This window comes from Arachis duranensis, chromosome 3 (genome assembly GCF_000817695.3).
Source record: "Arachis duranensis cultivar V14167 chromosome 3, aradu.V14167.gnm2.J7QH, whole genome shotgun sequence".
Taxonomy (NCBI): domain Eukaryota; kingdom Viridiplantae; phylum Streptophyta; class Magnoliopsida; order Fabales; family Fabaceae; genus Arachis; species Arachis duranensis.
Window position 1 is genome coordinate 96,726,578 of NC_029774.3, and position 15,151 is coordinate 96,741,728.

Consider the following 15,151-nt stretch of genomic DNA (forward strand, 5'->3'; position numbering starts at 1 on the left):
GAGTTATTTTCTATTATTTATTTATTTTGATCAATGAAGAAACTCAATGAGTTACTGCAGCAAGTATAACTTGCAAAGTTCCAAAAGCAAGCAACTAAATAAACATAGTTTATCTTATAGCTTTATTTTGTTGTATATGTACTACATCATCACAAGCATTTTTGCTCTGTTCTAACATGTTTATTTTTTTTGCTAGCAGGAAGACATGATGTGATGAAGAAAATATATTCCAAATTAAATATGACATAGGATGGGGCTTACAATGACCTTTGTTATCTAAATACAATATTTTGATGTGTTTTAGCTATTTTTTGAAAAGAGACTTTACTCCGTATTATATGTAATTGGATAAATTACACTCTATTTTGATTTGTGTTGTTTAGATTAGAAATTAAACATATCTAGCTTATAATGAAATTTTTTATGATTTAGATTTCTTGAATTTCTTACTTTTAGATTTATTTTGTGATTACCATCTTTCGTGATGTGATTATACTTTAAAAAAAATTAAATCTCATAAAATATGCAGGTTATAATCACCATTTTAAAATACATTTTAAAATAGGGTGACCATAGATAATCTATGGTCACGGCCAAAATCGTGACCATAGATAAGGCTATGGTCACGGTTTTAAAGAAGGGTGACCATAGAGGCTATGGTTACGGTGAAAACCATGATCATAGATTAGGCTATGGTCACGGTTTTTAGGAGGGGTGACCATAGAGGCTATAGTCACAGCCAAAACCGTGACCATAGATAAGGCTATGATAATAATTTTAAGGAAGGGTGACCATAGAGGCTATGGTCACGATTTTAAGGTGGGGGTGACCATAGAGGCTATGGTCACGGCAAAAACCGTGACCATAGATAAGGCTATGGTCACGGTTTTAAGGTGGGGTGACCATAGATAAAGCTATGGTCACGGTTTTAAGGAAGGGTGACCATAGAGGCTATGGTCACGGTGAAAAACTGTGACCATAGATAAGGCTATGGTCACGGTTTTAAGGAGGGGTGACTATAGAGGCTATGGTCACGGTAAAAACTGTGATCATAGAGGCTATGGTCACGATTTTTGCCGTGACCATAGATTAACCTATGGTCACGGTTAAAAACTATGGCCTAAAGTGTCAGAATTTAAAAATTGTAACCGTGACCATAGATAAAAAAAACCGTGATCATAGACCTATGGCCATGCCAGAATAGGCCACAGTAAAAAACTGTGACCATAGGTCCAAAATCGTGACCATAGATATATGGTCACTCTTTTCACTAGCTATGGTCACGGTTTTTTACCGTGACCATAGGCCTTTTTTTTGTAGTGGCTGTTAAGTTGGTAGCATTAAACTAATAATAGCACTTGCTGCTTTGTTGGGTTCTTAAAAAGTTAACTACTTTTCAATGATTATAAACATGATGGAATACTTTTTTATTTTAAAAGTTTGTGTTTTTCACATTTAATAAATAATTCTAAAAATAAAGACACTTTTACTTAGGTTCTCAAAAAATCAATTAGTATAGTTAGGTTATGACATTTAATTTGGTGCAGGTTTATTAGGTTATGACTATGGATTATATATTCTCATAACATTACTTATATTAAAAGTAGTAGATGAAATGTAAGAATTTTTTAGAATTACTTATATTTCAACAACTTATCCTTATGTAAGGTTTTTTTTCTTTTAGTTTAAAATGTGAGTACACATATTTTTTATTTTTTATCTATTTTTTAATTTGACTTGTATTAAATTTACTTTTTTTGGGTAATAAGAATTAGAGTCTAAATATTTTTTTATAAAATTATTCATCTAAAAAAGTTATTAAACCAATAATGGGCTTGCTTGGGTAAATGATACGTGGTCAAGAGGATACTTTGGTCATTTTAGAGCTAAGGAGTAGAATGGTAATCTCGTTATGTTCAAAGATTTGAATACTAGAAGAATTATACCATGCTGGTATTGGACATCAAGAAGACCAAGAGTCCGTCACAAAAACAATGGTGCTGAAATAGCGACAATTCATAAGCCTTATTGGGCTAACAGTCTTTTTTAAGTCTAGTGGAAGACACAAATTTAATTTAATTTTTGAAATTATTAGACCTATATTTTAGTTTTCTTTGTTGTTTAGTTTGTTAAAAGATTTCTTTAGTTCTGATTTACTTAGTAGTTTTTTAAAAATTTTAAATTTAAATCAGATCTAATCTAATATAATAAGATCAAATCTGATTTAAATTAGTTGTCATATCTTTAGGATTTTAAATTTAAATCAAATCTGATCTAATCTAATAAGATCAAATCTAATTTAAATTAGTTATCTTATCTTTAGAAGATTTAAGTTAAGCTATCTTATTTTATCTTTTAGTTAGTTTGTTAGGGGCCTATTTAAACATCTTTTGTGAGACCATTTACACAACTTTTGATGAATACAATTTTCAGTTGCTTTATGCATTTTTAGTGTGATTAAGTGAGATGAGTGATTTGCTTCACTTGTTGGATAAAGAAGATTGAAGGATCCAACACTAAAGTAATTCTGTGTGCTAGTCTCTTCAATTTTCAGTCCTTTGATCTAGGTTGTCAATTCATTAACAATCGTCAAGTTCTCATTACCTTGTCCAAAGTATGCAATTAGTTATATTTCATCCTTTTCATCCATATTAATGCGTCCATAATTGATCAGTGAATCTGCAAAATCTTAAAAAATTGACATAAAAACACTAGGAATTTTATAGTTAAATATATGAGAAATTAAAGACTCATTAGAATTCAATGATACTAAGCACTCTTTTCTAAACTAGAACTATTCTCTCTCACAATTGTGTTTATTGCTCTCAATTTCTTTGTCGCACATTGACTCCTTTATCTCACTATTCTTATCTTTTCTCTCAAAATTCTCGCTTTCAATTAAACATTAATCATTTTCACTGAAACACGCACTCACTCTCTTTCTCTATTTCTTTTCTCTCTTGATTTGTAAATTCCTCACATTCCAAGGACCCACTTGATAAATTTTGTACTTTTGGATTCTCCAAGTACACATCAGCTTCTACAGCATACTCAACAAATTCTTCTGTCACTAGCTTGGAAGAAGAATGAGAAATAGGCTTAAAAAAATATTCTTCTTATGTCGATCTATAATAGTCTTTCTTATCTACTCCAACTCAATGGCAACATTGACTAAATTGTCCATGGTTGTGCAATGGTAAAGTTTGAAATTATATGCAATGTCTTTATTTAGTCCAATAAGAAAGCGTCTCATAAGAACATCAGGACACTTTGTAATATTAGCCTTAGTTCCCAAAGATATCAACTCCTTGTGGTACTTCATTACTGATTTTGAACCTTGTTTCAACTGACAAAACTGTCCAAGAAACTTATTATGGTATGATGATGGCAAAAATTGATTCCTCATGATTTTCTTCATCTTCTCTTAAGATTGAATTGGTAATTTTTTAATCCATCTTCTATTTTGTCTAACTCAGCCCATTAGACAAGGGCATAATTTGGAAATTCTATAGCTGCTAGTCTTACCTTTTTTACCTCAGAGTAGTTGTGATACTGAAATAGGAGCTCCACCTTCCGTTCCCATTTTAGGTAAGCCTCAGGGTCACTTCGGCCTTTAAATTCTGGGATATGCATTTTGATAGCATTGGGGTTATTATCAATATTTTCCGATTGTCTATGATTGCATTGACGTAAAAAGTCAGTTGTAGATCGGGGGTCTTTTCATCATTAACCATCACTTAAGAACCTGTGAAAGAAAAGACCTCACAGCACTCTTCTCACGTGTATCGCTTAGAATAGTACACTCGTGTTTACACTCAATATCTGGCTTTTACCCTTTGTTGAGCTCACCACTCTTGCCTTTTTCTACTCATGTATTGTGTTAACAAGTTACAATTTAGAATATGAGAAATTGAGACATTAAATTAAGGTAATTTGAATGCTAGAGATGTTCAACTTGACAAGAAGATAACCAAAGTATGTGATAAAGGAAGGAAAATAATAAGTGATACTAAGATAGCAGAAACTAAAAAAATTGAACCCTAATTAGAACCCAAAGAAAATTTGGAAAACTAAAACAAAGTTGAAAAAAATGATTGATCCTTTTTTTGTGTAGCAAATGCTCAGACACAAAAATTTAAAGATGAATTTTTATTTTTTTTATGTTTTTTCAGACCTTGACTTTAAGATATAATAATTGCAGAAATAAAACTAAATAAAAAATTTTGTTTTTTTTTACTCTAAAGTAAATTTACAGAAATTGAAGAGAAAAATAAAGAGACTAAGCAAGAACACTAAAACGTGCAGATAAATAAAAATTTACCTATGACCTGTAACTGATAACAGATGATAAGAAGTTATTAAGGGTTTAGGAAGTTTAATAAAGACGAAGCATTAAAGTCCCAACAGAAGGGTTGGAGGGGGATAAGAATAAGATGAGGAGTTTTCCTACTAGACCTCTAAGAAACCTGTTCTTAGCAACCTAGGTCACCAAAAGGGATTTTCTACTAGACCTTCAAAGAACATGTCCTTGACAACCAAGATCAAAGGGCTGAAAATTGAAAAGACTATAACACATAATTATCTTAGTGATAGATCCTTCAATCTTCTTCATGCAACAAGAGAAGCAAATCACTCACCTCACTTAATCACACTAAAAAAACGTGCATAAAGCAACTGAAAATTTTACTCATCTAAAGTTGTGTAAATTGTCTCACGAAAGGTGTTTAGATAGGCCCTTAACAAACTAACTAAAAGATAAGATAATATAACTTAATTTAAATATTCTAAAGATAAGATAACTAATTTAAATTAGATTTGATCTTATTGGATTAGATCATATTTAATTTAAAATTCTAAAGATATGATAACTAACTTAAATCAGATTTGATCTCATTAGATTAGATCAGATTTGATTTAAATTTAAAATTTCTAAAAATACTACTAAACAAATCAGAACTAAATGAAATTTTTTAACAAATCTAAACAACAAAGAAAACTAAAATATAGGCCTAATAATTTTAAAAATTAAATTAAATTTGTGTCTTCCACTAGACTTAACTCAATGGGCCTTATGATTTGTCACGATTTCAGCACCACTATTTTTTAGATGGACTCTTGGTCTTCTTGATGTCAAGATTGGGATGGTATAAATTTTCTAGTATTCAAATCTTTGAATATGACGAGATTACCATTCTGCCCCTTAACTCTAAAATGAAGAAAATACCCTCTGAAATTTCTAAGAAAAAATATTTTTTGAGTTATCTTTTTTTAAAATATCTTATAGAAAAGTAAAAATATTTTATGTTTGGATATTTCATGCAAAAAGATCTTTTTAGTTATTAGTTATGTTTGAATATAACAATATAAAATAATTTTTTGTTTATTTATTATGTAAAAAATATTTTTTTTAAGAAAAAAATATGTTTTAAAAAAGATGTAAATTGTAGCTTTTCAATTTTTTATTTTTTTAATATTTTTACTTTTACTACTAGAAATTTTTAATTATGCTAAAAAATTTTTTTAATCAACTTAATGGTTTCAAACAAGCACATAAAGAAGAACATACATAACTAGGCCACGTCTCTGGTGGCTAGTGGTGGTCATCTGTTGACCGTCGAATGAGAAGATGACAAGTGGTATTATTGTTAGTTAGATTAATCTTTATTTAAGTGATTAACCACTGTAATTCTTATCTCTTTTACCGGGAGATATTAGTGGAAATAGCTATCTATTAGCAAAGGTATGAATGTCAACGGGTGCAATGGGTATCGGCTGGCGGCCGTAGAAAATGTGCTAGGTTCACGGCAGATGCCATTCGAGAAAATGAGCTCAAAAGTTGATAAGCATTGGTTAATATTGTATTGATGGTGTTGGCATTGTTCGCCAGAGGTATGGTAAAACGCGAAGCGCTGATTTTGAAGTTATTAGTGTGTTTAACGGTGCAGATGGGACTAAGGCCGCGCTGGTACTTGCGGCAAGGATGTTTAATAGTGTCATTCATTGTAGGACCGACGTGTTGTAGTTAGCCAAGTGTGCTTCAACCTCCGGAACAAAAGGTGGAAACTTGGATGTGGCGCTCCTCCCTTGCCGATTGCCGATGTATGAATAGAACACCATTTGCTCTTACTAGAACGCTCCACCCACACTTTCGAAGACACTCTCAACAAACACTATTGGTATCATCTTCTCCTCCACACTGCCACCAAGTTGCTACTAGAAAAGAAGGTCCCCCTGCTGCAATAGGCTTATGAACAACACAAAAGAAGCATAATTCATTTTTCCAAATCAAATACTAAACAAAAAATTAATTTCTTTTAAACTTTTTTTGGTGAAAATTTTGTTAATTCAATTTTAACCATGAAAACATATATTTATCATGTTTCATTAACAATTTTATCTTTATTGACATTGTTAGATTGAGGGTTAACTGACCTCTAACTCTCCAGATGTCAGGCACCTATTGGTTCAGGGAGCTTAGCCATTGTAGCCACTATACCTTAATGGCCACTGAGGGGTGGTAGCATGTATTCTATCCATTGGTACCCAACCCTATCCAAACTGATCAGGTGTGGTTGTCAACCCGATCTACTGCGGGTAGAGTTAAGTGCGTTGCGGATTTGAGTGAGGGTTGAGTCTCAATGCTACCTGAACAACCCGCACCCTATATATGTATATATTATAAAAATATGTTATACATAGATATTGAATCAAGGATCTCTCTCGTAGTGCAAAAAGTCTTTATCATTGAGCCAATAAGATCATCAATTGATAATTTAACAATTTTGTTTATGTATAAACTATTTCTATTTTAGTGATATATTAATACAACATTATATCACAATATTTTATTTGTGTTTGTGTAATTAATTTAAGTAATGACTTTTTTGTAGAACTGAACATTTGATTATTATATTGTTTATGGGACGATTATGTTGTTTGTGAGATGATTGTGTTATTTGTATTGAATTTTTACTTTGTATGCTCATTAGGTTATATAATAATATTGCATATTTGTGAAAATTCACGAGTAGAGTTAGGTTGTTATCAATCCGCGGATATGGTAGAGTTGAGTTTTAGTAAAAAATTAAACGCACAAATAGGTTTAGAATTGAGTTTAAACCATACCTTACTTATTGCACCCCTACTACCACAGTAGACGACACCAATTAATTATATATAAATATGTATTAGTACTGTCCTATATCAAACTAAATCACCTAACTCTAAAACAAGAAAAAACAAGCACCAATGACATGCTCAATGTGACTGTGTGAAATACCCTTTCATTAATGTGAATCATTCTAGAAATCAATTGTTTCTACATTTTGATGAATCAAGAACATCTTTTCCGTTAAATTTTTTTGCAAAAAATTTAGAAAACAAAAGTTTTAATTGAAAAAATTTATTATTTTTAATTTTGTTTAATGCATCCTACAATAAATAAATACTAAATAAAACAAATTTAGACTTTTTAGACTAAATTTTTAAATATTTTTTGTCACCCTCATCAAAGAAGATTTTCATCTCTAACAATACAATTACCACCATTCATCTTCTTTTTTAACTTTATCCTTTGTATAAGTACTATTTTTTGCCCCTATTTTACGCCTTTTTGTAAAATATTTTTTGTGCATATTAAAAAAATTCAAAAGACTTGATCTTACTAAAGACAAACCCATTTTATTTATTGTACATTTGTTATATATAATAGCACAAATTTATTTATTGATACTTTAAAACTTACATAGAAAGACAAATTTAAAAACGAATAGAATCAAATATGAAATAAGTAAAAATATACGTTAATTTAATTTATTGAAAATAAAATATATAATAAAAAAATATATTATTCAACATTTTTATTATTGATCAGATAATCAATATTCCTTCAATTTTTTCAAAGAAATCAAATACATCATAATGAGTTGTTATAGGAATATGTATTGAGTTAAGTATATAACTAACTTATATGATGATGACAAATATTATGTAATTGGGTTGAACACCCAATTGGGTTCTAATTGTTTAATCTAAGTGATACCGGCCTAAATTGATTAGAGCAGCCCAATTCCAATGGAACAAAGAAATAGAAGTTGCTGAAGTATACAAAATGCACAAACAAAGCCCAAATGGTAAATGACAAAGAAATCATATGGGCTGAAAGGTAAGTGAAGCAAATCCAAGCCCAAGATCCATTATCCAAGTGGAAGCCTTCTAAAGGAATCATTTACAATGTTCTCTTCGGTCAGACTCATGAAGAAAGAGAGAGAGCTTCTTCTTGGTTCATTCACTAGAGAAGAAAGAAAGAGAAAGGTAAATCACAAAAACAAATGTCTAATCACCCAAATCAAAATGAGCTAAACTTTGTTAGAAGTTAAAGGTGATTTATTTTCTTCACTCCTTCTCCAACTTTCTATGATACCATTTTGGGATAAATGGAGAAAAAAATCTCTAATCTATGCTGCTGTAAATCAATGGCCCACAAAGTTATTTGGAGGCAAAGCACATTCTTAATGGTGTGGATTTAGGGCTTATCACTGAACAATAATCCTTTGCTGCTCAGTTGACCTCGGTCAAGCAAGAAAATCAGAATTGAAATTCCTAATTTAAGGGTTGATTGAAAAAAGTGAAGGAATGTATTTTCAAAGCTCAAAGTCTGAGAAGTTGACCTGGGGAGAAACCCTATCTGTGATCCTGCATAAGGTACAAAAAGAAAAACTTTCTGGTTGGCAAGGCAAGGAGAGAGAACTAGATTTTGAGTTTGTTCTGAAGAGCTTCTCTGTAGAGTTCATCAACTTTGGATAGTGGTTTCTAGTGAAAGAAGCATTCCACCAAGATGAAGAACTTAATCAGAGCCAGCTGAATTCAATTCAACTTATAGCAACAGAGACTGTTAATGCATCAATCTCCTTCATGTTTTTACAGTTTGTATTTCATTTTCAATGTATATCTTTCTGTAATTTCTTGAGAGGTAAAAGGCTGAAAGTGAGAATCCAAGAAAAAGCCTATGAGTGACAAAAGGCAGAGTGACACACTAGCATGAAAAGCCTAGAGTGAAAAGAAATTTCTTTTGGTTGTTTCATGTATCTTGTATCTTGTACCTGTGAGGTAACCCTTTCTAAGTTGGGTTAGCACTTAGAGTGAAAAGTTAGGTATTAGCATAACCAAGTCAAGTTAGTTGAGAACTTGAGAGAAAAGGATTAGGTGAATCCTATGAATTGGTGTATGTAATACTTTAACTATAGTGAAAATTTCACCATTGTTGTGGTGGAGACTGGATGTAGGTTGCATTGCACAAGGCAACTGAACCAGAATACATACCTGTGTTATTTCTCTTCTCTTTCTCTGAGTTCTGTTTTCTGATATTTATGAGACAAAATAGAATTGTCCCATAAAGTTTCTGTTGCACAGTACAAACAGATTCTAAGTGAAAGTTTGTAATTAAAGGCTTAATTTATTAAAGCAAAAGAGGGCCATAGATTCAACTCCCCTTCTCTGAGCCTTCTATAACCTTCAACATCTCTTGTGATAAAGTTAGTTTCATTCTTTTTCTCATTTTTTTTGTAAAAATACTTGGTAAATTAAAGTTCAACTAGGTGCTTTGGCGTACAATAACTGCATGCTCAATGTTCTCCACCACCACAACGATGACATCTGCTTTTTATTTTTTTATTGTGTCCATTTTTCTTTTCTTTATTATCCCACCTTTTGTAGGATATTTTTTTATTGAAGAAATTTTTCTTCTTGTCATATTTATTACCAAAATCAAAACCTTTATCATTTTCGGGATTATTACAAACGATCACATTTACTTCTAGAATGAAGTAGAGTCAAATGGCCAAGCTTTATGATTTTTTATGAACAATTCATTATTCTGTTCTACCACAAGTAGGTATACAATTACATTAGAATATTTTTTAAATTTCTTCTCTCAATATTGCTACTACAAGAGCATATTTGAAGCATGAAATTAAAGGTCAAAATTATTTTCTCCAACATATCTTTATCAATAATAATTTTTTTCACACAATTTTAATTGTAAGGTTATTTTGGACATTGTGAAATTATATTCAACGATGTATTTAAAATCATGTAACCACAAATGTGACCGTTCATATTTGGCATTTAGAAGAATCACAGATTTTTTGTGATAATAGCTTTCTTCTAAGCTCTTCTATAGTAAGATAATCATTTTTTAATCTTTCGTCAAGATAGTAACAAAAAAAATTATTGTCGTAGCGCAATCCACTACAACAATATAGATTATTTTTTAGGGTTATAATGTGTAAAAGAAAATTAAAATTTGTCAAAAAAATAAATTTTGACACTATTTTAACTATAAAAATATGTTAATAAAAGTTTGTCAAAAATAGTATTTTTAACATATAAGCAATTGTGAAAAAAATTTAAATCTTATTTTGATAAATATTGGCTGTCAAAAATAATTTGTTAGAAAACTTTGAGAACATATTTTCTGTGATACTTATTAATTGTCAAAAATACTATTTATTTTGACACTTATTGACTATAAAATATTCTCAACAAAAAATTTTAACAAAGAATGAGATGTGATCTTGAAACTAAAGAATAAATTGAGATTTTGAAGATAAAGAATGAGTAGTATAATCCTAAACTAAGAGTAGTGTGATGTCAAAATTAACAGAGCCCAAAGAAGAAAAAAATAGTAGAGTAGATTGAAAACAATGAGTGTCAAAATTGAGGAGTAATTTTCTACAGTCAAATTTTTTGTCAAGAAAATATAGAAAATTTGGTATTTATGATATTTGTCAAAAATATATATTAATTTTGACATTTAATTATGGTGTTAAAAAATAAAGTGTCAAAATAACTCTATTTTCTTGTAGTGATCTTTTATTGATGTATTATTATTTGTCTTAATGACATCATTGAGACCCATTGAATTAAAATGAATTTCAGCATCCACAATTTATGACAAATAATTTTTTTATAAATATAAAGTGGTAAAAATTTTAATATAAAAAGATTTGATATAACTAAAATTTTTTATCTTAAAAATTTTTATGTTGATAACGTAAAAATATGCGATTATAAAACTAAAATAGTTAACACTCTCAATATATCATATATCACAATAATATACATATATATTGTTTGCACGACCTTATGAAGCTTTTGGTTATGCTTTTAATGTTTTTTTCTGTATTGTGTTTTATGATGGAGTTTTACATACACACACAACCTTATGTAGCGTAGCTTTTGGTTATGCTTTTAATGTTTTTTGCGAATTGTGTTTTATGAAGGAGTTTCACAGCAGATTTATTTATAGAATTTTTATGGGTGCCTATATTGACATTTTGGTCATGATTTGGTAATAAGTTGAACATAATTTTCAATATCTATTTTGGTGGTTTTGGGCATATGTTATATCAATTTCAGGACATCTATTGATCTATATATATTTTATAACAATGCTGTTTTTATCAAGAGAGGAGAGGGTCAAAGAGATGAGTATACTTGGCAAAGAAAATATTAGTCTAAATTTTTAACAAATATGAATAATAAATATAAAATTAAAATAATAGAAAATACTAAGGATAAAATTGATAAAAATTAAATATTAGAATATTTTAAATTTTTTAAAAAAATATTAAAAATAAAAAATATGTTTTATTTGAATTGTTATACGAAACAACAAATCATATATGAGATAATTAATACAAAGAATAAATATAAAAAGTTAACTTTTAAATAGATAATTCTAGTCAATATTTTTGTTGGGAAATTATTTTTTTAATTTAGATCGGTCATCCAGAATTAAAAATAAAGTTTGGTATCAGAGAAGCAGGGGAGGGGGGAGGGGGAAAGAAATTTAGATCGGTCATGAAGAATTAAAAATAAATATTGGTATCAGAGAAGGAGGGGAGGGGGAAGAAATATGATAATATAAAATTAAAATAGTGACTTTAAAAAAGTTGACAACACAAAAAAAGATTAGATCGTAATTAAACAGTTATTTTAGTTCCAAATGAAGTCAACAAGAAGTGACGACACCAACACCTTGGTGTGCTATTGTGCCGCAAAGTTACAATGCTTGATCCCAAAAATGAAAACTCTTATCACCAAGTAAATAATCCAGGAATAACCAAAGAGAAAGTAATACAACAACGACACCAACAACAACTAACAATAATAAAATACAAAATGCGAAGAGATACTGTTGTATCCAACATTTAGTTACCAACATTCATACAAGTTCATATCAACCCTTAGCCTGAAGTAAACCTCACCCTCAAATGCATCGGTTGAGAGAGTGGCCACTCCCCTAGTCATGAAGAAGTCACCAGTGCCACCAATGACGGAAATGTCCCTGGTCTTGTTCATCAAAGGGTCAGCACCAGCAAAGTTTATGCTACCCTTATGTTGTGTTGAGTTGAACACAAAGGAGAAAGCAAGCCAAGAGGTGAAAATCTCTTTCTTGTCGTAAATGTAAAACCCTTGCGCTCGTCCCACAGGAGGCGAGTGCAAGTTGTTGTCAAGTGTGATGGGGTCGTCAAAGACGACCACATCACCAAAGTGGTTCTGGCCGGCTAGTATAGTCTTGTTGCCCCACGAGGGCGCACCCACAATGGCTGATGTGGCATTCTTAGCATTATGGCCGTTGTAAATGATGTCATGAAAATAAAGCACCAACTTCTTGCAAGGCTCTCGAACCCTCTTTCGCCAATGTGTTGGAGAGGCAGAGGATCCCACCGTGATTAGGAGCAAGAGGAACAGTGCTGAAATGAGTCTCCTCATGGTGGATTCCATGTTACTCGTCTTACTTGCTTAGTTGCTTAGGCTCAATTGTTCGATGAACATGTTGTTTCATATGGAGTTGAAATTTATAGGTGTTATGTGAAGGGGATCCGTAAAGCAAATTGATGGTTATATATTAATTAAATTACAACTATACATCTTTTTGTGGCAATGTTCCACATGTGATTGTTTATATATACTTCATCAATATTAGGTGTTGAAATTGAGGCTAAGCTTGGCTTTGAAGATATGATTACAATTTTATATCAAACAAAGGGGAATCGAGAAAAAACAAATTGTACGCAAGTCTTTATATTGCATGTGCTTCCTCTTATTATGTATATATTATTTTCTTATGAACAAAAAGATATAAAAAATCCAAACTTTTTTTATTTAGAATAATAAATGGTTCAAGTTTTTTAAGAGACATCTTAAAAGATTCCAACTCCTATTATTATAGGTACGAAAATATTTGAGGCTACTTGTTTTTTTTTTTTAGTTTTTGTTTATATTTATTAATAAATATATAAATATTAAATTAAATAAATAATTTTATATTTTTTTTCTTAGATTACTCTTTTAGGTAAACTTGTTTAAAACTTAACTCACTTTCATTAAACTGACTCCGCTATCTCCATTAGGTTTATTGTTTATGTTATTTAATTTGGTGTTAGCTTTATGTCTACGACTAGTGAAATGATTGGCGGTGCACTAGATGGACAGGATGACTATTGGGATTTGGGGCAGATCGATGTGGATATGGGTTAAAGAGTGTTTTTGGTGCAATTACCTAACCAAACTCGGAGCTTGACCTTATCGGTTGGTGCTGTATCAAAAGCAACATGCAGCAAACATATCAACCATATCAACTCACATTCATATATCAGATCAATCCAAATGGGAATACGCGATATAATTAAAGAATAATTACACAGATAATACATGTGTCACTTTTTAATTTAGATAAGAAAGGTGGAATGGTATAGAATGTAGATATCGAGTGATACTTTACGCAGTTGTGGTGTTAAGATGAAAGAAATCGAACGGTCTGATAGCCACGTGTCGCGTATGCGTTGAGTCCTGATACGGTAATTCTTTTATACCAACATATCCCCTCTTTCCTAGTTAGTCCCTTTCTTTAACCTTTCGTTAGCTACCATTTTCTTTCTTCTTTACTATAATCCTTTTTCATAAAGATTTAGAGAAAGTAAGAAAGAACAGTAAGCTTAGCTCTATGAAAAAGAGTAGTCGTGATAGGTTTGAACAGAAAGAAAAAATTAAAACAGAGACAAAGACTTGTAATGAGAGTAATCAAGCATCATTTCATTTCAGAATTACATCTATTTACTAAGCCAAGTTATATATACACACACACAAACACGACTAGTGACTATTGAAACTCAAGACTTATCAAGAAAGACACTAGTAACTAATAAAAAAAGACAGCAATGCAGTTTTGTATACTGTTATTATAAACTATTGCTCTTTATCCTTAATACCCTCCCCCTCAAACTAAGGTATGGGTTTTGAAATACTCTCAGTAGCTTATATCTATCAAATAGGTGTTGTGACAGTGGTTTTATTAAACAAACTGCAATCTGATTAGAATAGGAAATATGCACAATATAAAGACATTTCTGGTTAACCAGGTCCTTTAGAAAATGCAGATCCCGCTCCAAATGCTTACATCTGCTATGAAGTATAGGATTTACTGCAAGAAGATACGCACTTTGATTATCAAAGTAGATAATAGGCACCACGGTTTGAGGTATCTGAAGCTCTTGTAGAAACTGCTGTAAGGACATAATTTCTATTTGAACTGTACACATAGCCCTGTATTCTCCCTCCGTGCTACTTCAACTCACTTTAGTTTGTTTGTTGCTCTTCCAAGATATAAGGTTGTTCACAAGATGTACACAGAATCCAGAGATAGACTTTCTATCCTCCAAATCCCCTCCCCAATCTGTATCTGCAAAAGAGAAAATTCAAAAATCAGCAGCTTTTGTAAACACAATCCCATGATCCAACGTACCTTGCAAGTATCTGAGGATCATTTTTACACTGTTCCAATGAAGCAAAGTTAGGCCGTGCACAAATTGAAACACATGATTAATAGCAAATGTGATAGCAGGCCTTGTCATAGTTAGATACTGCAGTGCATCCACTATATATCGATATTGTGTTGGATTTTCAAACGGTTCTAAAGCATTAGAGAAGAGTTTGACATCTATAGCCATTGGTGTAGGTAATGGTTTAGAATTATGCATTCTCGCCTTTAGAAGCAACTCTCTTGTGTATCTGGCCATAGAGAGCATCACGTCACCATGAGGGAGATAAGTTGCCTCTAAGCCTAAGAAGTGGTTAAACCTGCCAA

At 31.1% G+C, this 15,151-nt stretch overlaps 1 protein-coding gene across 1 annotated transcript; it reads right to left on the reverse strand.

Annotated features, from left to right (window-relative positions):
* Positions 1-11,973: 11,973 nt before the first annotated feature.
* LOC107479805 (dirigent protein) lies at positions 11,974-12,927 on the reverse strand. Its single transcript, XM_016099906.3, has one exon. The coding sequence runs from the start codon at positions 12,787-12,789 to the stop codon at positions 12,217-12,219; it is 573 nt and encodes a 190-aa protein (XP_015955392.1). The 5' UTR covers positions 12,790-12,927; the 3' UTR covers positions 11,974-12,216.
* Positions 12,928-15,151: the final 2,224 nt, after the last annotated feature.